Genomic DNA, 26508 nt, shown 5'->3' on the forward strand with positions numbered 1-26508 from the left:
TAGGTTACACTCAGAAAAAAATAATCTCTTTCTTCCAAAGAAGAGTTTACAATCTAGTAGGGAGATATACTATGTATATTAATAATAACAAATGCTATACAGGTAGTATATAAATATAGTGGTTCAAACAAGTACAAAGGAAGTAAGATTACTTTTAGTGCAAATGATTTGGGAAGATTTTACAGGTAAGGCCATACTAAACTGAACCAACAAGGATAGGATACTGTCAATAGATGGAGATAATCAAGAGCATTTTTTAAAAGGTTATAGTTTCATTCTGACAGTTTTTCCTCTAACCATTTCTCAGGCAAGCTCAGGCAAGTTCGTTCACCTGTTAAACACTGGAAGACTATATTTTAAAGTTTTATAAAATAACAATGAAAACATAGAATTTAATTGGCAAAAATTTACAGCAAGCTTTGTATTCATAATATATAATATTTAACAATAACGGATACTATGTCTTGAATGCTTACTAGGTGACAGAAGTCTTTTATGGAGTACTTTCCATGGATTATCTCATTTAATTCTTCCAACATTCCATAATTAGTCTGATATCACAGAAAAGAAATTAGCCTTAAAAAGAGCCACACAACTCTTACAAAGAATAACTTGATTGTTGAGTGACCAAGGCAAGAGTCAGGTTTACATGTATCTGACTGCGGAGCCAGCTCACAATGCTGAGTACAACTCTTCCAAGCTAAGGAAGATTTGCATTCAATCCAAAAAAGAAAGCTTAATTGAAGCATATTAAGTATCAGTTACACATGTATGTAAAACATTCAATGCTATCTGAAAACTGAAATAAATATACAACTAGTTATTGTAAAAGATAAAAATAAAATTCCCTTTAGCTATTCCCAACCACTGTGCTTATATTACTCCCATAAAGAGTGAATATAAACCCTTAATCCACTGCCACTCCTACTCCAATCCCTTTATTCTTTTTTTAAACCAGGCCTTTTAATCTACTGTTTCCTGGTTCTTTTAATTATAGTTCCTCATCCCTCCAGATTGTACTTCTTTATAAACAAATACCATCTCTAATACTATTTGATGGTGATTATGATGACAATTATGATCTCCCACCATTATGATGACAACTACACAATCTAAAAGAATTACTCAATCCAATGAATATTAATGCCCAGCTGTCTTAGAAAGTATGATAAATGTGTTCAGCATAATCCCTATTGCTACTTAGCAACTCCAAGATATTTTAGTAATTTACTATACTAACTTTATGCAAATATTTTGGTCTTGATGCAAATTCCTGAGTTAAGCAGATACATAAATGCCCTTTGTACATTTCCAAAAGGTTTGTTGCAACGTGCAAAAATGGTGTTCAGTCTGAAGGTGATTCTCTTCCTATCCTTGCTTCTCTTGCCTGTATTGAAAAGCTCGCAGGTAACTTTAAATAACAATGGATATGATGGCATTGTCATTGCAATTAATCCCAGTATACCAGAAGATGAAAAACTCATTCAAAACATAAAGGTAAGAGAAAAATTTATTAGCCACATATTTTTGTTTCAATAAGTATTTTCAACTCATGGTGCGTAGGTATTCATTGAGTGATAACTTTCCAAAATTGCTTCAACAGCATTTATCATTTATATAGCATTTATCTAAACTGTCAGATTAATACCTGCTTAGTTTAAATGTGTTTTATTATATGTTAATACTATTGGCCATTCCCCAATGAATTATTAAAAGGCTGAACTAATATTTTTTTTCAACTAGTTAAGCTAACAGAAAGACATTACAGCAAGTAGAAAATTATTCTCAAATTTTATCTTCATAAAGTTACTTTTATAAAGTTTAGCTAACTAATCTACACTAAAGCCCTAGAGTTTTATCCTATACATTTTTTCAGTTGTTCACACTTGTTCAAACTCTGGAAAAGTAAAAAGTCATATGTATCTTAAAGAAAAAATGACACATTTTTAATGGATGTACCTTCTTTATTTGTATTATTCAGTATAATAAAAAACACTTTATACTTATCACTTTAATATATACTGTCTTCTTTGATCCTCCCAATATCTCCATGAGGAATTCAAAAACAAGAATTATTACCTTTGCATAAATGAAGTGATTTGTAAAAATCTCACAATAAGTGCCAAAACTGGGATCTGAAGCCAATGAAACCTAGGTATCTCTATTTTCATTTCTATTTGGTAAAACTTTGCCTTTTATGAAAACACTACATAGGAGAAGATAACCAAAAATAAATCTAGCAAATTATTTTTTCAATTGACATCAATTACAATAATCTACCAAACTTTAAACTCCCAGTTTATCTAAACAACCAGAAGCAACTCTGTTTGATCAAATAAACAACTTTACCAACAGGCTCCCAGTCTTAATCACCTTGACATCTCACCCAACACCCTAATTTCCATCTCCAACCCATCATGCTGAATGCAGGTAAAAAATTTTAAAAGGTGGTTTTGAGCATGTGAAAATAAGGAGTTTACAGACTGAAGAACTATAGAAAACTTCAATGTATTTTTCAGTTAGTTTTTCCAAAATGTTCAGGGAAAAGAGGCTTAGATTTGCTTCATCTAGTTATATATGTACTGTTATATTCATTTCACTGTGAAATTATTACCACAAGGTATTTTAAATTTTGTCAGGAAATGGTAACTGAAGCATCTGCTTACCTGTTTCATGCCACCAAACGAAGAGCTTATTTCAGGAATGTAAGCATTTTAGTTCCAATAACCTGGAAATCAAAATCTGAGTACTTAATCCCAAAACAAGAATCATATGACCAGGTAGGCTATTTCATCTAACTCCTAAACTGCTTTTTTCCTCCTGTGCTTTTAAAAACTTAATATCTGTAATTGTTTAATAATTACTAATCACTAATTTAGTGATTAGTAATATAACTTTTCTTAATGTATATGAAAAAAGTCCTGTTTTCTAAAATCTCTTGTTTCTATTGCTCTTGGAATTTGTTTTTGTTTGTTCTTTTGCTTTTTAGGCAGATGTCTTAGTTGCTGATCCTCACCTGAAATATGGAGATGATCCCTATACACTTCAATATGGACAATGTGGAGATAAAGGACAATATATACATTTTACTCCAAACTTCTTGTTGACTAATAATTTGCTTACTTATGGGCCTCGAGGTAGAGATATCTAAGATGTACTTCTGTTCTTATTTCCGCTGGTGGAAAAAAAATAACACTATGTTTAATGGTATTTTTTAAAAAAATGTAAAGAAGCCAGGCACAGTGGCTGACACTTGTCATCCCAGCAACTTAGGAGGCTGAGGTGGGAGGATCACTTGAGCCCAAGAGATAGAGACCAGCCTGGACAACAGAGTGAGCCTTCAGTCTCTAAAAAACTAAAAGTAAATTTTAAAAACTAGCCAGGCATGATAGTGCATACCTGTAGTCCCAGCTACTTAAGAGGCTGACACAGGAGGATCACTTGAGGCTAGGAGCTTGAGGCTGCAGTGAGCTATGATCATGCCGCTGCACTCTAGTCTGGGCAACAGAGCAAGAGCAAGATTCCGTCACTTAAGAAAACAAAACTAAGAAGAAAAAAATAGGTAGTAAATAATACCTTTACTTGAAAATATGCTAGTTATGTTCCTAATTATATTTCTTTGTGCGTGTGTCTGTGTGTGCGTGTGTGTGTGTATGTGTGTGTTTAATAACAAAATGCGTCATTTATTGGCACCAACTCATTTCAACTTTTTTGGCCTAATAAAAGGCATCAATTTCTGGAGTACCTTGACTCAATTAGGTTGGGGAGAGGTTTAAGAGAAATATAAGGAAACTGTCTTAAAATATTGTAACTATAAATGTATAAGTGGCAGTATTCTCTCACAGGTAGAGTATTTGTCCATGAGTGGGCCCATCTCCGGTGGGGAGTATTTGATGAGTATAATGTGGACCAGCCATTCTATATTTCCAGAAGAAACACTATTGAAGCAACAAGGTATCATTGTATTGAGCAAACCTGTTTTCAAAATGTTTTACTTATGACTCTTTAATTTTCTATGCTAGGCAAACAAAGGCTATCTCAGGTAACTACCTGAGAATGTTCAAACAGTTCATTGCAATATCCAACCTGCCCCATCATGTATGCCACCAATTAAATCTAGAGATTCTACCTTGGCATCAAGATGAATCAAAAACAGGAAATAATTTCAGTATTCACAGGGACTGTGCTGTAACATGTTATGGGCAGAGGAGAAAGGAAAAAGCTGTAGCCTAAATCCCAACATATCCGAGAATAGGTATTCAACCCTACCCACTCTTTTGCTACACTTGATTCATCACTTTTTAAGGTAAATCTGTTTCACTGAAATCAGTTAGGCTGCTAGAGCTTCTTTGTAAATATCGTATTATACTTTTCATTTAATCTTGATCTTCAAGAAAAAGTACTTTTCATAAGGATAAGGTAGTAAGTTGATTTTTTAAAAATATAACTCTAAGTGCTGCAGGCACTATTACAAATAGATGAGATGTTTAAACTTAGTTAAAAATATCAAGCATATAGAGTATTTAAAGAATATTGAAGAACAATGGAAGTTATGTAACAGGAAATAAGTCTTTGCGATGAAAAATGTATTCGAGGAAAGAGGGGTAATGGAAAAATGCCTCTCGTCATCTCCATTGTGTTGTTCGCTTGATCTCCACTGAGCTTCCTGCAGTTTTTCACACAGCCTGGGCTCCTCTCAGTGCAGGACATTCATTTCTTTCAACCTCATCCCACACAACTCCTCACTTACTCAAATAATGCCTGTTCATCCTTTAAGATTCCGTTTAAATATTTCTTACTTAAATGTCTTTCCTCTCCCTCCATTTGGGATTAAATTCCCTTAAGAATGCTCCCACAGCATGTATGGGCTTCTCTCACACGTATGTCGCTGGGCAGTAATTGTCTATACAATTTTATTCTCCCCATTAGACTTTAACATTCTTAAGAACTGCACATTTTTTTAATCCTCTGGTCTTGGACCTGGCGTATAGTAAAAGCTAAACAAAGAATGTATCAAACAACACATTTTTTATAAATTCATGAAAAATAAATGAGTTTCCTTATAATCAGTCATAAAAATAGATACATTAGTAAAAACAAGTATCTAAAACATTTATTGAGCTCCCACTGTGCGTCAGGCACTTTCAAGCAGTGAAGTCTCGTCATATGTAAGTTTAATTTTCAGGCTTACTCAAGAACTAACCCTCTGGGAAATATGACTCACCATGTCCCTAAATTCTTGCAACACAAATTCATTAAAATTGATTAATGTCATGAAGTTTAACATTAACACAGAATGGTAGGATATCCTGCATATAAACAGAAACTTTAGAATCCTGTCCCTGTACCCTGCCCCCTATTCCCTGCCAGGGACTGGACAATTATTTTTACCATAAGGACCAAATGGCTTGAAGGCACAAGCCTTTTCATGCAGGGTTTAGTTTTATTTCTTCCACCAGTTTAGTGAAGTGGTTCTCAAAATACAGATTACAAAATGCTATAAACACAAAACTGTGAATACCACATATGGAAATTGAAAAGGATTTTAAGCATAATATTGACTTTCCCTTTCCTATTAATAAGCAATTCCACTGTACCTTTTAACTCATCTAATCTTTACAACATCCCTCTGATTAGGAATTATCATCTTTAGCTCAAAGTCACAAGGATAATAGATTTATTGATCACAATGATCAATGCATGTTTAATAAATATGAACTGACAACATTGTTTCTATTGAAACTGATTACAAATTGAGGTAGAATATTGTGCCTATTTCTGTCAAAATGTAATGTTTGGTACATGATCCATGGCAGTTGTCACTGAAGGAAAAATTTTAGGATGTTGGTCTTCACTCATGATTTGCCAAGTCTTCATATACATATATAATCTAATTCTTTCCTCATAGATGTTCCACTCATATTACTGGTGTTAACATGGTTTTGAACGAATGCCAGGGGGGCAGCTGTATACAACGACCATGCAGACGTAACCCAAAGACGAGGCTGTATGAAGCAAAATGTACATTTATCCCAAACAGATCCCAGACTGCCAAGGAATCCATTATGTTTATGCAAAATCTTGATTCTGTAAGTACCTTTTTTCCAGTCTCTCAAAGGAATCCATGGGAAAAAACATTAATTAGAGAAACTGGATTTTCTACTGTGAAATTATGGGTATCAATAGAAAGGCAGAAAATTACTCAGGCAATTAATTAGAGGTCATTTTCTCTGGCATGTATCAGGGTGTCTCTGGAAATTACCCTATCTTTTCTTATTAACCTATTTCTTTTATTCAAATGTAGCACTGTAGCCTTCTCACTGGAGTCACACAATAAATTCTTAGAATACATCTCTTCCTTCATTGACTTCTGTGGACTTCTGTATAGAGTTACAATTTTACTTTTAATTTGTTTTCTAAGTGTTAGCCATACTACTTTTCTAAAGTAATTTATAATGTAGCTTTGAAAAGGATTGACATTTTAGATTTTCCATTACCTTCACACTAAAGCACGCCAAGCTATTGCAAAGTGGTATTGTGAAAATACATAGGGCTCTTCCTCCACTGAACAGACTTAAGAAAAAAAAAAATCACAATTACCAATGTGTCTAACCAATTAAATAATAACACACCACAAAAAAGTTGAAAACTAACGTTTGACCTGAAATATCTGATTTAAATATGTAAAGCTTAGTGCATAAGAATAGGTACCTTGGAGTCTTGGAGTCAGATAGAGCTGATATCGAAACCCAGTCTGTCATTTTAAAGCTATGTCCACTGTGGGCAAACTGCTAAATCTGAGATTTAGTTGTCTTATCTTTCATATAGGAATTATAATACCTACTTCACATAGTCATTCATGTTGGGTTTACAAGAGCTAATGTAAAGTATTATCATAGTGTTTAGCACAAGTTGAATGCAATATAAACTTTAAATTTTTAATTTTTAAAATGTGTTAAATATTTGAAAAATAACCAGTTGTTTCTTCCCATGGATAAGCCTAATCTTAATTAATCCAAACATATTGTACTTACCTAATGAACATTTCTAAACATATAAAAATATTTTAAAATATGAAATATATGAAACTTATCAAAAAGAACAAATCAAAACAAAGTACACTACCTCTAAATAGTGGGACTAACTTACTTCAAAGAAGCAAATTTTTACATACCAAATTTTCACAGGTATATGCCATATACCTTTCTTTATAAACCTCTGTATTTGTTGGTAGTGATTGGTGTTTTCATATACCAATACCAAAACAGTTCTTTAGACAGAAGTTTGTAAAGGCCTAGTATCTCTGATAAAATTTAAAATTCCTTTGGACCTTCGGGCATTAATGATAAAAGGCTTGACTACATTTGACACTTGAGTCAGGAATGTTCCCTTTTATCTGCTAAATCTGGAGCAATGCGTACAAATAGATATCAAATCATGTGACAGAAGAGGATAACTACAATACTGTATGTACTGCCTGATCCATACTATAAATTCCAAAAGCATTTGACTATCAGGAGATAACTCACGCTGCCTACATGGTACCTAAATAATACTGAAGAAGATTGTGGAGCTGAAATATGGAGGGCAACTAATTATATAAGACATGGCCCAGAGATAAAATGGTTACATTTCCAGAATAATACTAACTTCTAATGATCATAACATAAATATATTGCATAGTATCTGTACTGAGGGCATGAATTCAGAGCTAGGAAAGATATGATCTAATATGTTGAATAGTCATCCTTATTATTTATGATTCTTATTTCATGCCTAGTATTTACTGCATTAAGAACTGGGAACACAGATATAATTAAAGATGACTGTTCTTGAGAAACTCAGTTTAGGGAGAAAGAGATATGATAAAATAAGTATATATTATTAAGTGGGAAGACACATAGAGATATGACCCAAGTGTTATGAAGCAGTAACCATTGCCAACTGGAAGACAGAAAACAGTTTCTGAAGAGTGAGTTTTGAGCTGGGATTTGAGAAAAGTGAGTATGTATTTGCCAAAGTGAGAAGGGGAAGAGTATTCTATACAAAGAAACAGATTTACAAAAGCAAAGAGTGGAGTAAGGCAGGAATGCTGTTCATGATTCTGGAAGCTCAGCATTGCCTAAATTATTTGCATCATGGTCATTAAGATTTTAACATTTATTAGAACAATTTTCTGGCAGATAACAGTAAAAGAACTTGAGAAAGTGGTGCTTTTTCTGATTTGCACGAAATTACCATTTGGGCTAGCAAAGACCCTAATGAAAGTTTCTGACATATTTTAAGGATATAAAGAAATCCAGTATGGTAGAAGCAAAGAATACACGGTGAGTAAGAGGCAGGAAATGAGGTTGAAACAAAAAATGGGGACATACAGAGCTAAAGTGTTTGAGTTTTATCCTCTCGGTTTTAGAGTGGTGATAAGTTTAATTATTTCAGGAAGGTAATCCTACTAATTGTAAAGGATGAGATAGAGTGAGCTGATAGTGGAGGCAAGGGAGACCAGTTGGAAGGCCATGGCAACAGGTAGGTAAGAGGCCCAAATAAAGGCACTGGCAGTGGTAGGGGAAAGAGGAACCAGGTTTGATAGACATTTCATAATAGCAAGACTTGGTTATGAATCACTGCTTTGATTGTAAACTACATTTTTCTCCCATCCAATATAACCCCATTTGGGAAATGTATCAGCCATATCAGAAACAAAACAAATTCATAAAACTTAGATAAAAGGTATTCAAATGTAATAATTTAGTTCTTCTAATTCTGAGCTTACATCTGGATATTTTACATTGGGAGGGCATTAAAATAATGAAATGACACTACTAAAAATATTTCTTGTAAGCTGAGGCTCATCTTGCAGTAGCAAGATGAATTCCTTCTTGGAGACCACATTTTTCCAAGTTACTACGTTTTCAATACTTAAAACATTTTCACAGATTCTATAGTAATGAAATATTCATTGGCAGAATTACTGGATGCAATTCACCACTTGCCTCTAAAAGACAAATAATTACATTTCCTCATTTTCTCCCTATACTTTCATTCCTTTTTCAGGAGTATTACTTTATGTCAAAATTTGCCAGAGCCAGTAGCGATCCAGGTTGTAGAATAGCTGTCCTCAAGTTTTTTGATCAACTATGATGATATGGAACATACCTAGACAATTAAAGAAGGCCATTTTCTCTATACCATTTTTAGGAGGTAGCTAGAAATTATCACAAGCCCTGTCCCTTTTTCCTCAAACTTAATTCAAGGCTTGAGCTCCCTCAAAGTTTAGAAGGGAAAGTAAAAAGTTAACATAAGCAGTCGTGCCAGCTGCCACAATGCTCCACTGATGTTTCTATCTATAGCCAAAAGAATCAGCAAAAATCTTTACCAGTACATATTGATAGCTTTACCTTGCTTCTGTTCCATTCAAGTATGCAAATGGATGTCAGAATGTTAGATTATAAAGTAGTTTTTAACAGGAGATAAAATCTGTGGAGGCTATGTATGACAGATAACTACATATTTGATGCCTCACAAGTTATTGTAATCTTGTCTTCTAATTGATTTTTTTTTCCAGGTGACTGAATTTTGTACTGAAAAAACACACAATAAAGAAGCTCCAAACCTACAGAACAAAATGTGCAATCACAGAAGCACATGGGATGTAATCATGAGCTCTGAAGATTTTCAGCATTTATCTCCCATGACAGAAATAAATTCACCACCTCGTCCTACATTTTCATTGCTCCAGTCCAAACAGCGTGTAGTCTGTTTGGTACTTGATAAATCTGGAAGCATGTATAGAGTAAGATAGTTTTTGGTTAACTGTCTTAAATTATTTAAGTATTTAAGCTACTAGAAATATAAGTATTAAGTATTTAAGCTGATGGAAATATAATCTTAGGTTCAGTTCTAGTAACAAACATACATATGTATTTATGTTCTAATAAATTTTAGCACATAATTTTATATAGATAAGTACTAGAAGACAATATGCCAACAGAAAAATGTAGGCTGGGTGCAGTGGCTCACATCTGTAATCCCAGCACTTTGGGAGGCCAAGGCTGGTGGATCACCTGAGGTCAGGAGTTCGAGACCAGCCTGGCCAACATGGTGAAACCCTGTCTCTACTAAAAATACAAAAATTAGCTGGGAGTGGTGACACATGTCTGTAAACCCCGCTACTTGGGAGGCTGAGGCAGGAGAATGGCTTGAACCTCGGAGGCAGAGGTTGCAGTGAGCCAAGATTGCACCACTGCACTCCAGCCTGGGTGACAGAGCAAGACTCCATCTCAAAAAAAAAAAAAAGTTGTTATATTAAGGTATTGGATTATGAATCATTTTTATTCCTTAACTTTTAGTTCTAACTAGAAAAATTACAGCCAAGCAAGAAAATGAAAATCATCCATAATTCTGTCATTGAAAATATGATACTTTAGTCTTTTCTTTGCTAATGTATTTGCTTTCCCTCTTCAAAAATATGATTATATTTTATATAATGTTTTATAATCTGATTTTTTTACTTAATATATCTTTAATACTCCCCACGAAAAAAAAAGATTCCATGACATAATTTTTAATGCTTGTATAACATGCCCACACTATAATTAGGCAAGCAATCCCCTGTTGTTGGACAGTTGGGAGATTTACACTTGCTATTATTAAAATGAGCATCTTTGTATGCATTTTTAAAATTATTTCTTTAGGAGAAATTCCTCAATGTAAAACCATTAAATAAAAAGGTATCGATTTTTAAGGCTTTTTCAAATATAACTGAATTTTTAAGATTTTCTTTAAATTTTTTAAATAAAATGAAGAAGCTAAATTTTAAAATACAACCAATCAATTATTATCATGATCTATGGCCTATAAATGATTTATCGTTCATTAATCCATCAAGATTTGGAGAGTCTTGTGAGTTATTCACACCTTTTTCTTACAGGAAGACCGTCTCTTTCGAATGAATCAAGCAGCAGAACTGTACTTGATTCAAATTATTGAAAAGGGATCCTTGGTTGGGATGGTCACATTTGACAGTTCTGCTGAAATCCAAAATAATCTCACAAAAATAATTGATGAGAACACTTACCAAAAGATCACTGCAAACCTGCCTCAAAAACCTAGTGGCGGCACTTCAATTTGTGGGGGACTCAAAGCAGGATTTCAGGTAAAATAAAATATTTTTAAAATATCATTTGCCATTTACTATCATTTTTAATTTTCTCCAATTACCTTTGCACAAAGGACAAGCATTCATGGGCCCCTCAATTAATATTATTATGACCTGATCAAGGTAAATCATTTATGAGAAGAAAAAAATAACCTCTCCTAGTATCTGTTTACAGCCAGACCCTCTCTGAGGGTGGCTATTCCAATGACATACTCCTGAGGTGCTAAGTGCACTGCGGAATGGTTAAGTAAGGGGGGAAAATTTCAGGGTGCACACAATCATGGTTTTATTGGAGAGCTCCCCATTTCTCGAACACTCCCACAGTCTGAGTTTCAAGGAGCAGAAAAAAATGCCACTGAGGGGATTATGGAAAAGGGAAATGAGTAACATTTCCATATGATGGATAAAGAAAGACCCAGTTTATCAAGTTAAATTGAATTTAAAAATCACAAAGAGGCTGGGCGCGGTGGCTCATGCCTGTAATCCTAGCACTTTAGGAGGACGAGGCAGGTGGATCACCCAAGGTCAGGAGTTTGAGACCAGCCTGACCAACATGGTGAAACCCCGTCTCTACTAAAAAACAAAAATTAGTCAGGCATGGTGGTGCAGGCCTGTAATCCCAGCTACTCTGGAGGCTTAGGCAGGAGAATCACTCGAACCCAGGAGGCAGAGGTTGCAGTGAGCCGAGATTGTGCCATTGCACTCCAGTCTGGGCTACAGAACAAAACTCTATCTCAAAAAAAAATAAAAATAAAAAATACATTAAAAATTTTAAAAAATTAAAACGTCACAAAAATAAGCCAGACATGGTGGGTCCCCCTGAATCCCAGCACTTCGGGAGTTTGAGGCAGGCAGATCGCTTGAGCTCAGGAGTAGGAGACCAGCTTGGCCAACATGGGGAAACCTTGCCCCTACAAAAAATAAAAAAAATCAGTTAGGCATGGTGGTGTGCGCCTGTAGCCCCCGCTACTTGGGGGACTGAGGTGGGAAGATTGCTTGAGCTCTAGAGGCAGAGATTGCAATGAGCCATGATCATGTCACTGCACTCCAACCTGGCCAACAGAACAAGACCCTGTCGAAAAAAAGAAGGAAAGGAAAGGGAAGGGAAGGGAAAGGAAGAAAGGAAAGGAAGAAAGGAAGGGAAGAAAGGAAGGAAAGAAAGGAAGGAAAGAAAGGAAAGATCACAAAGATAGAAGCAGCTCTGTAACCAGTATAGTACCTAACCTAACAAATATAGATTGAAGTTTAATGTAATTAAAATGGTGAATTCGAAAAATTGGGAGCACTCTTGGAGCACTATACCCAATTGCCTCCAGTACTCATTTGAATTGCTTCCAACCTAACTTTCATTTAAGCCTATTTATTGTCATGCTTTAAGTCACAAAAACAGAAAACTACTTCCTTCACTGACCTCTCCTTGCCTCAAAATGGAGCTTGCTAGTCTTATCCAGGCTATTGATTAATACTACATCTCAACTTTCTTCATTGTGTCTGTGATTAAATGTGTTCGTTTAAGAAGGCAGGACCTGGATGCAGACAAATGTGGTATCTTGGCTCTAATGTTTATTAGCTAAATGACCTTGAGTAAGTAACTCAACTCAGAACATCTGCTTCCTCAACCAAGATAATGTGGATTATAATAGTACCTATCTCATTTAATTGCAGGCATTATGTAAGATAAATAAATCCTTAAGAAAGGTTTATTGTTATGATAATTATAATTCTTACTATATATGTTTATTCACTTCTAAAATATGACAAGCACTGTAAATTGGGAATATGTTAGAATGTTTACACATATTGGTTCATGTATTTTTTAAAACATATTTTGATATATATCTTTTTTTTTTTTTTTCTGAGATGGAGTTTCACTCTTGTTGCCCAGGCTGGAGTGCAGTGGCATGAGCTCAGCTCACTGCAACCTCCGCCTCCCAGGTTCAAGCAATTCTCCTGCATCAGCCTTCTGAGTAGCTGGGATTACAAGCACCCGCCACCATTCCCAGCTAATTTTTTGTATTTTTATTAGAGATGGGGTTTCATCATGTTGGCCAGGTTGGTCTCAAACTCCTGACCTCAGGTGATCCACCTGCCTCAGCCTCCCAAAGTGCTGGGATTACAGGGATGAGCCACTGTGCCTGGTCTTGATATATATCTTATGATACCTTGACCACAAAGTCTATCACTGAATAGATGGTGTCGAATCACATTCAGAGCTATAAACAGCTCTTAATTACTTATATAATAAAAATAATCAATAAATAAGCATTTTACTTACAAAATTCTAACAATAATAGCATAATAGCTAACATTTACTGATCATATTATATGTTATTGCCTATGCTAAGCGCTTTAAATGCATGGTCTTATTTTACCCTTACCATTACTCTGTAAGTTGAGTAATATTAGTATGCCCGTTTTGCAGATAAGAAAACTGAAGTGCAAAGTAATTAAATCTTTCTCAGTATCATATAGTCAAAAATTGGCAGATGTAAGATTCAAAACCTGGTCTTTCTGACCCCAAAGTCCATAAATTTAATCATTACACTAATCTATGTATAAAACTCTGTTATAAATGTATATAACCCTTACATACATGTATGTACTATATAATATACATGTATATACTTTAATATAAAGTCTTGAGAAAAACTAAACACTAGCTATTCTATTTAGCAAATGGCAGAGCTGGAATTTACTCTCAAGGTATCTAACGCCAAATCTCTTGGTAGGACTTAGGAAAAGATGAAAAGAAAAAAAATACATTTGTAATAATTGATTCTTCTTTGTGGTAGGTCAAAGTGTTTTTGTCCAGGGAATCCTGAGATTCTTCAGAAGTGATCAAATAAAATGTGTTTTTAAAGCACATAGTACACTGTTTAAATTTGCACACCCACCTTTGGTCATGACTTTCCAAATAATATCTAGTCTGCAGTCTTTTAGAACTGCCTGACTCACTTGCCTCCACCCCCCCACCTCTTAGATAATACTGACAACAATAATAGCTAATATTCAGTGAATACTTACTGTGTGTCAGGCATTGCTCTAAGTGCTTACTTTTCCTCTCTTTGGTAGCAAAAGTATATTTGAGAGGATTAGAAGAAGTATTGACACTTTAGCTTTGAAAACTTACAAGACCACTGTAAATTACACTCATTTCCATATGCCAACTCAGACTGAAATGACTTCGCTGAGTTTCCTTTTGCTTACTCTGATGCAAGGACTAGAAGAACAGGTTTACTCTTATTTTAAATAGATTAAGACATGGGCCAGGCACAGTGGCTTATGCCTGTAAACCCAGCACTTTCGGAGGCCAAGGCAGGCAGATCACCTGGGGTCAGGAGTTCGAGGCCAGCCTGGCCAACATGGTGAAACCCCATATCTACTAAAATATAAAAATTAGCCAGGCATGATGGTGGGCGCCTGTAATCCCAGCTACTTGGGAGGCTGAGGCAGGAGAATCACTTGAAGCCGGGAGGTGGAGGTTGCAGTGAGCTGAGACTGCACCATTGCACTCCAGCATGGGTAACAAGAGCAAAACTCAGTCTCAAAAATAATAGATAGATAAGTAGATAGATAGATAGATATGACATTCTACAATTAACAACCTGGCTTTTTCATTATCAGGCAATTTCCCAGAGTAATCAGAGTACTTCGGGTTCTGAAATCATATTACTAACAGATGGGGAAGATAATCAAATGAGCTCATGCTTTGAAGAGGTAAAACAAAGTGGTGCAATCATCCACACCATTGCTCTGGGGCCGTCTGCTGACAGAGAACTGGAGACCCTGTCAAAAATGACAAGTAAACTTTTGGAATATAGTTTGAATTAAAAAATTAATTTCTAGTCTCTCCCATTCCAGGAGCTCTTTCTCTACAAATCTGCTTAAAAATTTCCTATCCTAAAAATTAATCTTTGTCCCTTCTTCATCCTTTAGATTAAGTTCTTTTCCTTTTCTTCCACTTCATACACCAGTTTTTTTCTGATGTTATTTACCATTTGCTGTCTTCATTCCCCACTTACTTTCTGCCAATGCTACTAAACAGAAACTTCTTTCTCTATGGTTACTCAACTGGAAGTCAAAAATTATTGCTTAATTCCAAAATACTACTCAATCACACAGTAGGGATTTTGACAATCCTCTTTTATAGATGAGGAAATGGAAACCTAGAGAGTGCAAATGATTTGCCAAAGGCCATAGAGTCCTGATTATCAATTCAGAGCTCTTCCATCATACTACCCTATTCCTGCTTCACCAAATCTTGCTAAATCTTAGTTTGAAACAGTTCTGTATTTCACCTTTCTATACACAATCCTTCTACCACTGCCATTATAATCCAGCTCTTACAATTCCTTGACTGGGATACTTCAATAACCTTCCAGCTTATCTTTCTGCCATTTATCAATTCAATAAATATATATTGATTGTTGTATTTGTGGCAGTCACTTGTGTTAATTCTTGCCCTCTGCAATCTATTCTTTCCTAACTCCTTACACCTAAGTAATCTCTCCCTTCATTAATTTCTACATTATTTATTTCCTTCACTTAATTTTTACTTTATTGTAGACTGTAATTGTCTAATTGTTTTGGTGTACCTTAGACTCAACTAGAAAATAAACAGCCGGTTCAGAAGAACTATCTTAAATTTCATTTTTATAACATTATTTAGTGCTTACACCAGTTTTACCAATGCAGCGGGCACTTACATTTGATGACTGATTGATGTAAAGACAATACAATTTGGCTCATTCTTTAAAGTTTCTTTTAATCTTACTTATCTTTCTTATTTTGAGCAAGGTTTTAGTTATTATTGTAGGATTACATAAGGGACACTGATATACTGAAAGTTCACAAAGTGCTGGGAAGTTCATCTTTTGTAAGTTTAAAACAAAATTTTAAAATAGATTTTAAAGTGTATTGATGAGAGCAAAATAACAAATATGACTTTTCCACTTAAAATTCAATTTTAGGAGGACGTCGCTTTTATGCCCATAAGGACATAAATGGCCTTATTGATGCTTTCAGCAGAATTTCATCTAGAAGTGGCAACATCTCTCAGCAGGCTGTTCAGGTCAGTGTAATAAAAAAAATTATTTTCTTTCTCACAGTTGTAATTTATATTATCCTAATTACTAACTCCTATTTCTCTAATAATTAGTTTGCCCGAAAATATTTCAAATATGCAGAAGAAAAACATCCTTACTGAATTTGATTTTCCATAACACTGAAAGCCATTTTTTCTCTTGAATTTTTCTATTCTCTTTATTTGGAAAATTATTTAAAATAATTCTTATTCTAAATTGAAATCTTAAAAACAAATTTAAAGTTACTCTAAACTGACTAAACTCAGAAATTTCATTAACTATGATAACAAGTGGATTTCATATGTTTATTGTTTTTATTTATCCAACAGTTGGAAAGTAAAACCTTGGATATCCCACGGAAGAAATGGATAAATGGTACAGTGCCTGTGGATAGTACAGTTGGAAAAGATACTTTCTTTGTTGTCACATGGACAATACAAAAGCCAGAAATAATTCTTCAAGATCCAAAAGGAAAAAAATATACTACCTCAGATTTCCAAGAAGATAAACTAAATATTCGGTCTGTCCGTCTTCGAATACCAGGTATTGCAGAGGTAGGTCTATTATTTTATGTTCTCTAAGCTTTCTTAATCAACTTCTATTTTTAAAAGATGAAAATGACATAAATAACACCTTATACATTGCCAATATTAAAATGATGACAGATCATCTGTAATAAAGAAATCAAATTGAATAATTAGGGATTCATATTCATACTGTTTGTGAAATTCAATATTAAAAATCATGATTATTATTCTGTTTAAATTTGTAAATAATTTTGTATTCCAAACAAAAAGTAGGAAAATATTACCAAAGCTCTCAGATATATATATTTTTTTTAATATTTCAGACAGGCACTTGGACTTACAGCCTTCGAAATAATCATACCAAATCTCAATTGCTAACTGTGACAATGACCACTCGAGCAAGAAGCCCTACCACACTCCCAGTAATTACAACTGCTCACATAAGTCAAAATACAGCTCATTATCCTAGCCCAATGATTGTTTATGCACGAGTCAGTCAAGGGTTTCTGCCTGTTCTGGGAATCAACGTAACAGCCATTATAGAAAATGAAGACGGACATCAAGTAACATTGGAGCTCTGGGACAATGGCGCAGGTAATAAGAATCTGCATCAACTTCCACTAAACTTAAAATCCTCCTATCGTTCTATGACCTAGAAGTCAATATTTCCTGTATTTTCTAATGAATCACATTTTTAAGTAAATGAATTTTAATCCTAATGTTTTAAAAACTTTTTTCTCAGTTATCTTGACAACTTGTAGACATAGCACATATGCCATTTTTAAATTTTATGAACAATTTTACTTTTTCCATGGAACTTAAGAGCACAATTTTTCTCTATTTTCATTAATGTCAGTGTTTCATATATGCTTTCTCCAGTTGCGTTTTCTTATTTTGATAAGGATTTTTTATGAAATAATAGTAACAGCTAATATTAATTGAATGCCTACCATAAATTAGACTTTTCCAAAAACACAGAGTTAGCAAGTGGCCCAAGCTTTCAACCAAAATAGTCTGACTCCAGAATTCATGTACTTAAAACACTGTGCTACATACTGTCTCCCAAATTACTAACATTATCAGTGTTCATAAACAGATATGACTGTCATTTTTACTTTATTGGATGACTAATTTTTACATTTCATTATCAAGGTGCTGATACTGTCAAGAATGATGGCATCTACTCAAGGTATTTTACAGATTACCATGGGAATGGTAGATACAGTTTAAAAGTGCATGCCCAGGCAAGAAAAAACACAGCTAGGCTAAGTCAACAACAGAATAAAGCTCTGTATATACCGGGCTATGCTGAAAATGGTAAGTAGCACTAAAATAGAAATGTGCCAGCTGTTTAGATAAATTGCACATGGCAAACATTGAAAATATAATGTACTACAGAAAGCCCAAGTATATAACGTTGTAATCATCTGTATGTTTCAAAGCCATATTGTTATTAGTAGACCTAGCAAAGACCTATGTTTCCACATATTTTGTTCACATCCCCCTGAGTTCATTTCATTTACATTGAAAAAAAAATATTTAGCATCTACTATGTTGCAAGCACTGTGCTAGGTGCTAGAGCTACAAAGACAAAACATAATCCTAGTCCTCAAAGAATTTGCAGTCAAGTAGTAGAGACAGATAGGTTGAAAGATAGTTTTAACATAGCATAATGTTTCCTCATCAATTTTAAAATATCAATAAACAAGCTTTTTCTCAATAAAAGCTGTTACTTTTTCAAAGTCTGCCATCAATCAATATCAATCCTCTACAGCTACAAGATCAGCTTGCACTATGAATAGACATGGCGGCTGGGCACGATGGCTCACACCTGTAATTCCAGCACTTTGGGAGGCAGATGAGGGTGGATCACCTGAGGTCAGGAGTTTCAGACCAGTCTGGCCTACATGGCGAAACCCCATCTCCACTAAAAATACAAAAATTAGCCGGGCGTGGTGGCGGACGCCTGTAGAACCTGCTACTCTGGAGGCTGAGGCAGGAAAACTGCTTGAACCCAGGAGGCGAGGGTTGCAGTAAGCCAAGATCACACCACTGCACTTCAGCCAGCCTGGGCGACAGAGAGAGACTCCGTCTCAAAAAACAAAAACAAAAAAAGAGTAGACATGAAAAAATGAAATATTACAAAAGTTTTTCTTGGTAGGAAAAATTATACCGAACCTACCCAAACCTGAAGTCAAAGAAGATGTGGCAGAAGCTGAAATGGAAGGCTTCAGCAGATTCTCCTCTGGAGGGTCGTTTACTGTATCAGTAGTGCCTCCTAATGGTAATCATTCTCAGGTGTTCCCACCTGGTAAAATTGTAGACCTGGATGCTAAGTTTCAAGGAGATCATATTCAACTTTCATGGACTGCCCCTGGCAAGGTCCTCGATAAAGGAAGAGGTAAGTTTGACATTATATTTTAAAATATACTAAAAGAAATCCCATTGACTTTCATTTCCTGAGAATTTTCTAATGTTCCGTTTATAAATAACATTTATGAACTGTCTACCAAAGGCCATTTTTTATTTTCAGATGTGAAAACTAAAGCTGTAAGAGTTAATTGGACCAAGTTCTTTCTATATTTAGTAATTTACAATTCTAACCCAGTCATATCAGATTCTATTATGCCAAATTGTCTGTCAGAAATTGAAGCAGCTTAGAAATTAAGAGGACAGTTAACAGCTTTCTGTTGCATTATCTTCCCCCAAATTTTAAGTATTTCTGTACTTGCACAGTTTCATTCATTTATCAACCTTCTGTTGAGCTTTCACCCTATTAGTATTCCTAAGAAATGATCTATACTCTCAACAATCAATTAAGTACAAAAGACACACAAGTAAACATATAATTACGTATAACAAGACATATGCTTTTATAAACAGAGAATCATGTGGCAACCCATAGGTGGGCCACAAACCCCTAGTTAGAGGCTAAAATCAGAGTATATCATAAAGCCTTCCCAGAGAAGACTACCCCTGAGTATTGAAGAATGAGAGTAGTTACCCAAGAGAAGTGAAGGTGTCCACGGAGAGTGTTCATGTGCACAGAAATTCACTAGTTTGAAAGATTTGTTCATGGAGTTTGAATAAAGTTCAAGGTCAAAAGATCTCATTTATTCAAAGTTCCTAATAATAAATGACCCTCATTCCAAAAAGTTTAAATTACTTCTATCATTGCTTGAAATTTAACTGAATTCAATCAGTATTTATTGAATGCCTACCATATTCCAGTATTGTGTAGGTTAGTAGGTTTTTATGGGATAATGCCAGTCTTGCTGTTTTCCCTTTAAGATTGGGAAAATGAAAGCAATATGCAATATACATATACATAATACCTCAGAGATTGCTAGTGCTAAAACACCAGTGTTCAGTACTCTTTCTCCTGGGTTACAATAAACCCCTCATTGTACATGCTCAAAAGAAAAGATGCTTCTTAATCTTTCACTATGTAGCATTTTCAAAGCTGCATTTCTTATCATTATTATACAAGAAGAAAATCATTCTAAAGTCAGAGGAAACATAGAATATGCACAAACAGAGCTTTTGTATTTCAGTGTTGAAAATCTTATGACAGCTTTTGAAATACCTTATTTTCTCATGGTATGACCCTTAAACATATGGCAGAATAAAAAAAAAAAGTGAAAAATACCATTGCCACTGAAAAAGCCACAGATGAAATTTCTTAACCAAATATTTAGTTCTATAGTGAATTCAGTAAAACCAAACTTTCAGTTCAAGATTGGGTTAATAACAAATATCCCTCATGCTGATTATAAGAACTAAAAGTAGCAGTAATGTATAATCACAAATGCCTAAAATAGGTGGCATCTAATCTTGTCTTTCCTTAGGAAGAACAGGAAGAGGTTGTGGTACCTGTTAAATGTTACCTGTAGATATTCCAAAAGTAAGGTAGTCGCAGTTTCTTAAAGAATAAATGAATGTCTATGTAAACCCAAACGAAGCACTAAATTACCTGGGACACAATTTCCACACCTGTCAAATATACAAATTAGATTAGATCACCTAAAATTACTAAAACAAGTAGATATAATTCTAATATTTTATGATTTTCTAATTTTATCATGTTGGGTGTCAACAACTGTATTGTTGGTCAAGTAATTAAGGAGATCAAATACATGTCAACACAGGACCAGGTACCCTGAGTGATACGAAGAGTACAAAACACAGTCTTTACCCCAAAAAATAATAAGATCTAATCAGAATGAAAAGTTGAACCTCTACTAAAGTATCTGAAAAACTCCATTCCATGAAACAGAAGTTCATGAAGAGAGTCATCAGGGTGAATGAAATACTTGGATGGAACTTCATGCAGTTGGGCTTGGTTGGACCTTAAGGAATGAATACAATTTGCATACATATGGAGAAGGAGGCACAACCCTTTTGGAGAGAGAAAGAACAAAATTATATGAGCAAGGTCAAGAAAGCAAAATTTCACAATGGAATATTCTAATCAAAATAAGGAATAGATAGGTGGAGAGGAGAGAGAGAGAGAGAGAGAGAGAGAAAGAGAGAGAGAGAGAGAGAGAGGAGACCTACCTAAGTGGAACACAGGGTTTTTGTGAAGAATAATAGATGGATTGATAAGGCCTATTTAAGAGGAAACTAAATGTTAAGCAGAGGACCTGAATTCTTTTTAAAAATACACTAAAAGTTATTCACCACACACTTGAAATACCTTCGATATTTAATGGAAAAATTAAAAACAAAGTCCTTACTTCAAAAAAGAACACCTGGTGTTTTATTTTTCATCACATTTCAGAATGTGAGAATATATTTTTACATGAATGGTAGATATTGAAAAGCAGTGTAGAAAGAAATATTTATGTTGGCATCTTCTTTTCCTTTCTTGATAAAATAACAGCCAACATTTCAAACATTTATTAATTTATCGTTTATTAAATTGTAGTAAACGTGCATCATGCATTATCATCTATAATTCTTACCACTAGAATAGTAGGCACTTAATAAATATTTGTTGAATAATTTGAATAACTGAATCTCTATTTTAACAGATAAAAAACTAGATATAAGAAAGCCTAAGGCCGGGTGCAGTGGCTCACGCCTGTAATCCCAGCACTTTGGGAGGCCGAGGTGGGCAGATCACAAGGTCAGGAGATAGACACCATCCTGGCCAACAAAGTGAAACCCCTTCTCTACTGAAAAAATATATATATATACAAAAATTAGCTGGGCGTGGTGGTGCATGCCTGTAATCCCAGCTACTCAGGAGGCTGAGGCAGAAGAGTCTTGAACCAGGGAGCTGGAGATTGCAGTGAGCCGAGATCGCACCACTGTACTCCAGCCTGGTGACAGAGCAAGACCCTGTCTCAAAAAAGAAAAGAAAAAAAAAAAGAAAGAAAGCTGAAATATATCTCTTTTTATTACACAGCTAGCAAGTAAAATTAGGGTGCTACTTAAGGTCTGTCTAGGTCCTTAGCACATACATACTTTCATTTTTTATTCTTATATTTTTACATTTTTAATTTTTGTGGGTACGTAGTAGGTGTATATATTTATGGGGTACATGAGATTTTGATCCAGGCATGCAATGTGAAATAATCACATCATGGAGAATGGGGTATCCATCCCCTCAAGCATTTATCCTTTATGTTACAAACAACCCAACTACACTGCTTTAGTTATTTTTAAATGTATGATTAAGTTATTATTGACTATTGACTATAGTCACTCTGTTGTGCTATCAAATAGCAGGTCTTATTCATTCTTTCCAACTATTGTTTTGTATGCATTAACCATCCCCACCTTCTCCTGCCCAGTCCCCCACTACCCTTCCCAGCCTCTAGGAACCATTCTTCTACTCTGTATGTCTGTGAGTTTAATTGTTTTGATTTTTAGATCCCACAAATAAGTGAGAACTTGCAATGTTTGTCTTTCTGCTTAGCACGTGTTTAATTAGTACACATTCCAGTCTCTCTGCCTCCTTTTGCTGGTTATCCTTATCCCTGTTTCCCACTCCATTTATCATCTCTCTTTCTCCTCTATCCTATTACTTTCTCTTTTAACTTAATAAGAAATGACACAGAGATAGGGTACTGAATATCTTCACTATCCTAGAATACTATTATGTTCCTTGTTCTAAAATAAAAAGTAGATGCAACTCCTTATATTTCTCTTCCTAAAAAGGAATCTAGATTCTGACTTTTTAGTATCATATGATTTTGAATTAAAATTTCCTGGGATTAGAGAATTCTACATTTTAAGAAAAACTGTTCACACATTTGTCCTTACAATAAAGATGGAATAACCAGACAAAAGCTAATGGGATTTCCATAATTAAAACCTAATATGCTTTTTCTGATAGGTTTCTAAATGTAAGGCAGTGTGGTGGCAGCAAGGCCATCCTAGTGATTTTAATATATCTGAAGTATCTATTTGTTTTCCAGCTGACAGCTACATGATAAGAACAAGCAAACATGTCCTGGACCTCCAAGAAAATTTTGATAAAGCTGCTTTAATAAATACTTCTGGTCTGATACCTAAGGAGGCTGGCTCAGTAGAAAATTTTGAATTTAAACCAGAACCTTCTAAAATAGAGAATGGTACCACATTCTATATTGCAATTCAAGCCATCCGTGAACCCAATGTCACCTCAGAGGTTTCAAACATTGCACAAGCAACTAACTTTATTCCTCCACAGGAACCCAGCATTCCTGATCTGGGTACCAATATTTCTGCAATCAGTTTGGCAATTTTTGGATTAGCTGTAATTGTATCCATATTTTAAACTAGAAATTATAATGTTATACATACTTGGTAAACATTTATTTAGAATTTAATTTACTATACTTATTGTCTAGTATAAAGCTCATTATAATATAAAAGTGAATATTAAAAAGTTGTAAGTTTTCTAATTAATTAATACTACTTGAGTTGTGAAATGTTAATCAAAATGAGTATATCATTTCTTGTCTTTGAATAATCCATTCATTAATTTTTAATATGAAAAGATACATATTTGTACTTGTAAGCATTTTAAGAAACATTTTTAGAGTGTGCTACAGATTCATTTGGTATACTGACATCAAAATGTATCCAAGCCATTTAAAAAATATTTGTATATACATAGTAGCAAATAATTTTATAGATTTATTTGTATCACATTTTTTATTACAAATGAATACTTCATGTTTATATAAGCTATAATTGAAAGGACTAGTAGTAAGTAGTAAGGAAGTCAAATTTGATTTTTTATCATTGATTATAAGTGGTATATTTGTTTTTTGTCATTGATTAAAAGTGATTTTAGCCGTAGGCCTGAAATGACTAGCAAAAATCGCTTTCTATATGAATTGTGGAACATCATAATAAAGTTATTTCTATGCTGATGCCATCATTAGGTCCTAAGACTATTACCAAGAAGCTTGATTGAGACAAGGATTTTTTCTTTTTCCTATTACTGTGTCCTCAACATTTAGAATAATAATTGACACATAGTAGATATTCAATAAATATGTTTAAATAACTTAATGAATATTTTCATAACCTCAAAAAAATTCCAAATTTGACTTCATTACATTAAAAAAAACCACAAAGTATCATGTGCACATGGTATTATGAGGACTTCATATAATGAACACTAACCCCTTAATAACATTGTTGAGAATCAACACATAAAGTTTCAGAAAGTTAACTATTAATAGAATGTAAAAACTATCTAATAAAAGGTAAATTGAGCTATTAATATAGCAATGGGGTGAGTTTTCTTAGAAAGAGAGAGAACACCACATTGGTAGAAAATCCTTTGTTTATAGACAAGAAGATTATTGAAACTCTTTAGATATCTGAAACAAAGACACTGTATATATCTGGAAGAGTCAAGAAAAAAATGATAAATCATTAGCAAACCAAATCCAGAAAAAAATATGAAAAATAATAATATATCATGACCAAGTTGAATCTATCTCAAGAATCCAAATGTGATTTAATACTAGAAAATTAAAGTAACTTACTACATTAACAGTTTTTGTTTAGTTATATGATTATCTCAATACATGCAGGAAAGTATAATTCAACCATCATTCTTCAGTCAAAATGAAACGTATGAAAATTATTAACCTGATATTTTAATCTTAAAGTCAAAACCTCACCTTTTAAAAACAAATAAAAACGGCATTAAATTTTCAAGTAGAGATAAAAAATTATACATCAGAGGGTGAGACTTCTAAAGTCCTAAGAAAATAAATCACTTAAGCATCAGTAAATAATAAAAAAAATTATTGATTATGAAAACCTCAAAGAGTCAGGAGATAGTTAACTTATTCTTAATACATGGTCACTATACTGAATAATTTATAGAGCTTTAGAAGTTAATAAGGGAAGATTCCTATGCAATAAAAAAATAGAAGATACAATAATTCAAAAGAAAGATATAAAATTGTAATTACTTACAGATGAGATTGAAATCCAATAAAATCAACAAATAACTAAAATGAGAGAATTATGAAAAATTCCCAGATACAAGATCAATTTACTAAAAATCAATAGCACTAGTCTGATATTTACAGAGCTTTGAAGTTGTCACTCCCATCCTCACAACAAGAAAAAAAAAGCTGAACTGAAAAATAAGAATTCTTCTTAGATTCATCAGAAAGTTGAAGTCACACTGCAACCTGCTACAAAATATTGGAGAGACAGAAAAATATAGAATCACAGCTTACGAGGAGCAGAAACCCAGTAGCAGAAACCTGTCAGTGAAGCTAATACCAGTAGGAACACAAACTGTAAACGAAGATGTGCCAGAGGCTAAGCGTGAATGAGGCTGAGCGTTAAAAACCCTCAGAGGCCTTAGAGAGACCTCCACACTTCCCTGAGTTTTTCTTCCAAGAACTCCATGAAGTTTTCAGAATGAGGATTAGAGAAAAATCCCCTCAGACTTTCAACATGAGAGAGTAACGATTTTGAAATACACACAAAGTGTCCTGTTCTTAGCAAAAGCCTGTCCTCAAGGGAAACTGTTTTACCAGAGTCTGACTAACTTAGGTTTTACAAGAGCCTAACTAGCTCGGGAGAAGAGAAATACCCAACTCCAATCTCCCCTAGCCTTCCTTGTCGCAGAGGAAGATACTCAACTCTGAAGCCCTCTAACATTCCTATCTGATCAAAGAGGGGGAAAAATCTGGACACTAAGAAGGAAACAACAGACACTGGGGCCTACTTAAGGTTTGAGGGAGGGAGGATGGTGAGGATCAGAAAACTACCTAACAGGTACTATGGTACTAGATTTATTACCTGGGCAATGAAATAATCTGTACACCAGGACCCTGTGGCACACAATTTACCTATGTAACAAACCTGCACATGTATCCCTGAACCTAAAAGTTAAAAAAAAAAAAAGCAGAAAAGCATTTGTGAAGGCCACGGCCCAGGGAGACAAGCACAATAAAAGACCGAGACCTATTCCGTTCCAAGATGGCCGAATAGGAAGAGCTCCAGTCTGCAGCTTCCAGTGTGATCAACACAGAAGGCAGTGACTTCTGCATTTCCAGCTGAGGTACCTGGTTCATCTCACTGGGACTGGTTGGACAGTGGGTGCAGCCCACGAAGGGCGAGCCAAAGCAGGGTGGGCATCGCCTCACCCGGGAAGTGCAAGGGGTTGTGGGATTTCCCTTTCCTAGCCAAGGGAAGCAGTGACAGACTGTACTTGGAAAATCGGGACAACCATCCCCCCACATACTGCACTTAACCAATGGTCTTAGCA

The 26508-nt window shown here is 34.6% G+C and overlaps 1 protein-coding gene across 2 annotated transcripts; it reads left to right on the forward strand.

Moving 5' to 3' along the window:
* The first annotated feature begins 518 nt into the window (after window positions 1–518).
* On the forward strand, window positions 519–24141 carry LOC101008437 (calcium-activated chloride channel regulator 1-like). Of its 2 annotated transcripts, XM_031650480.1 has the most exons (14): window positions 520–1497; window positions 2640–2780; window positions 2990–3137; window positions 3846–3954; window positions 5909–6089; window positions 9566–9793; window positions 10931–11155; window positions 14783–14960; window positions 16129–16229; window positions 16572–16796; window positions 17093–17363; window positions 17922–18086; window positions 18931–19170; window positions 23195–24141. In XM_031650480.1, the coding sequence occupies exons 1-14, from the start codon at window positions 1264–1266 to the stop codon at window positions 23533–23535; spliced, it is 2787 nt and encodes a 928-aa protein (XP_031506340.1). In that variant the 5' UTR covers window positions 520–1263; the 3' UTR covers window positions 23536–24141. The 2 variants fall into 2 exon arrangements, with proteins under 2 accessions (XP_031506341.1, XP_031506340.1); XM_031650481.1 differs by lacking the exon at window positions 18931–19170 and having other exon boundaries at window positions 519–1497.
* The last annotated feature ends 2367 nt before the right edge of the window (window positions 24142–26508 follow it).

The sequence above is a fragment of the Papio anubis genome, chromosome 1, assembly GCF_008728515.1.
Source record: "Papio anubis isolate 15944 chromosome 1, Panubis1.0, whole genome shotgun sequence".
In the NCBI taxonomy this organism is placed as follows: Eukaryota; Metazoa; Chordata; class Mammalia; order Primates; family Cercopithecidae; genus Papio; species Papio anubis.

What these genes read in the sequence shown, in the direction of transcription:
- LOC101008437 (XM_031650480.1), top strand. Translation starts at nt 1,264, where the DNA reads ATGCAAATTCCTGAGTTAAGCAGATACATAAATGCCCTTTGTACATTT. An exon ending in GACCCTGTCAAAAATGACAA is followed by an intron (nt 14,961 to 16,128) that starts GTAAACTTTTGG and finishes ATTCAATTTTAG; the next exon opens with GAGGACGTCGCTTTTATGCC. An exon ending in GAATACCAGGTATTGCAGAG is followed by an intron (nt 16,797 to 17,092) that starts GTAGGTCTATTA and finishes TTAATATTTCAG; the next exon opens with ACAGGCACTTGGACTTACAG.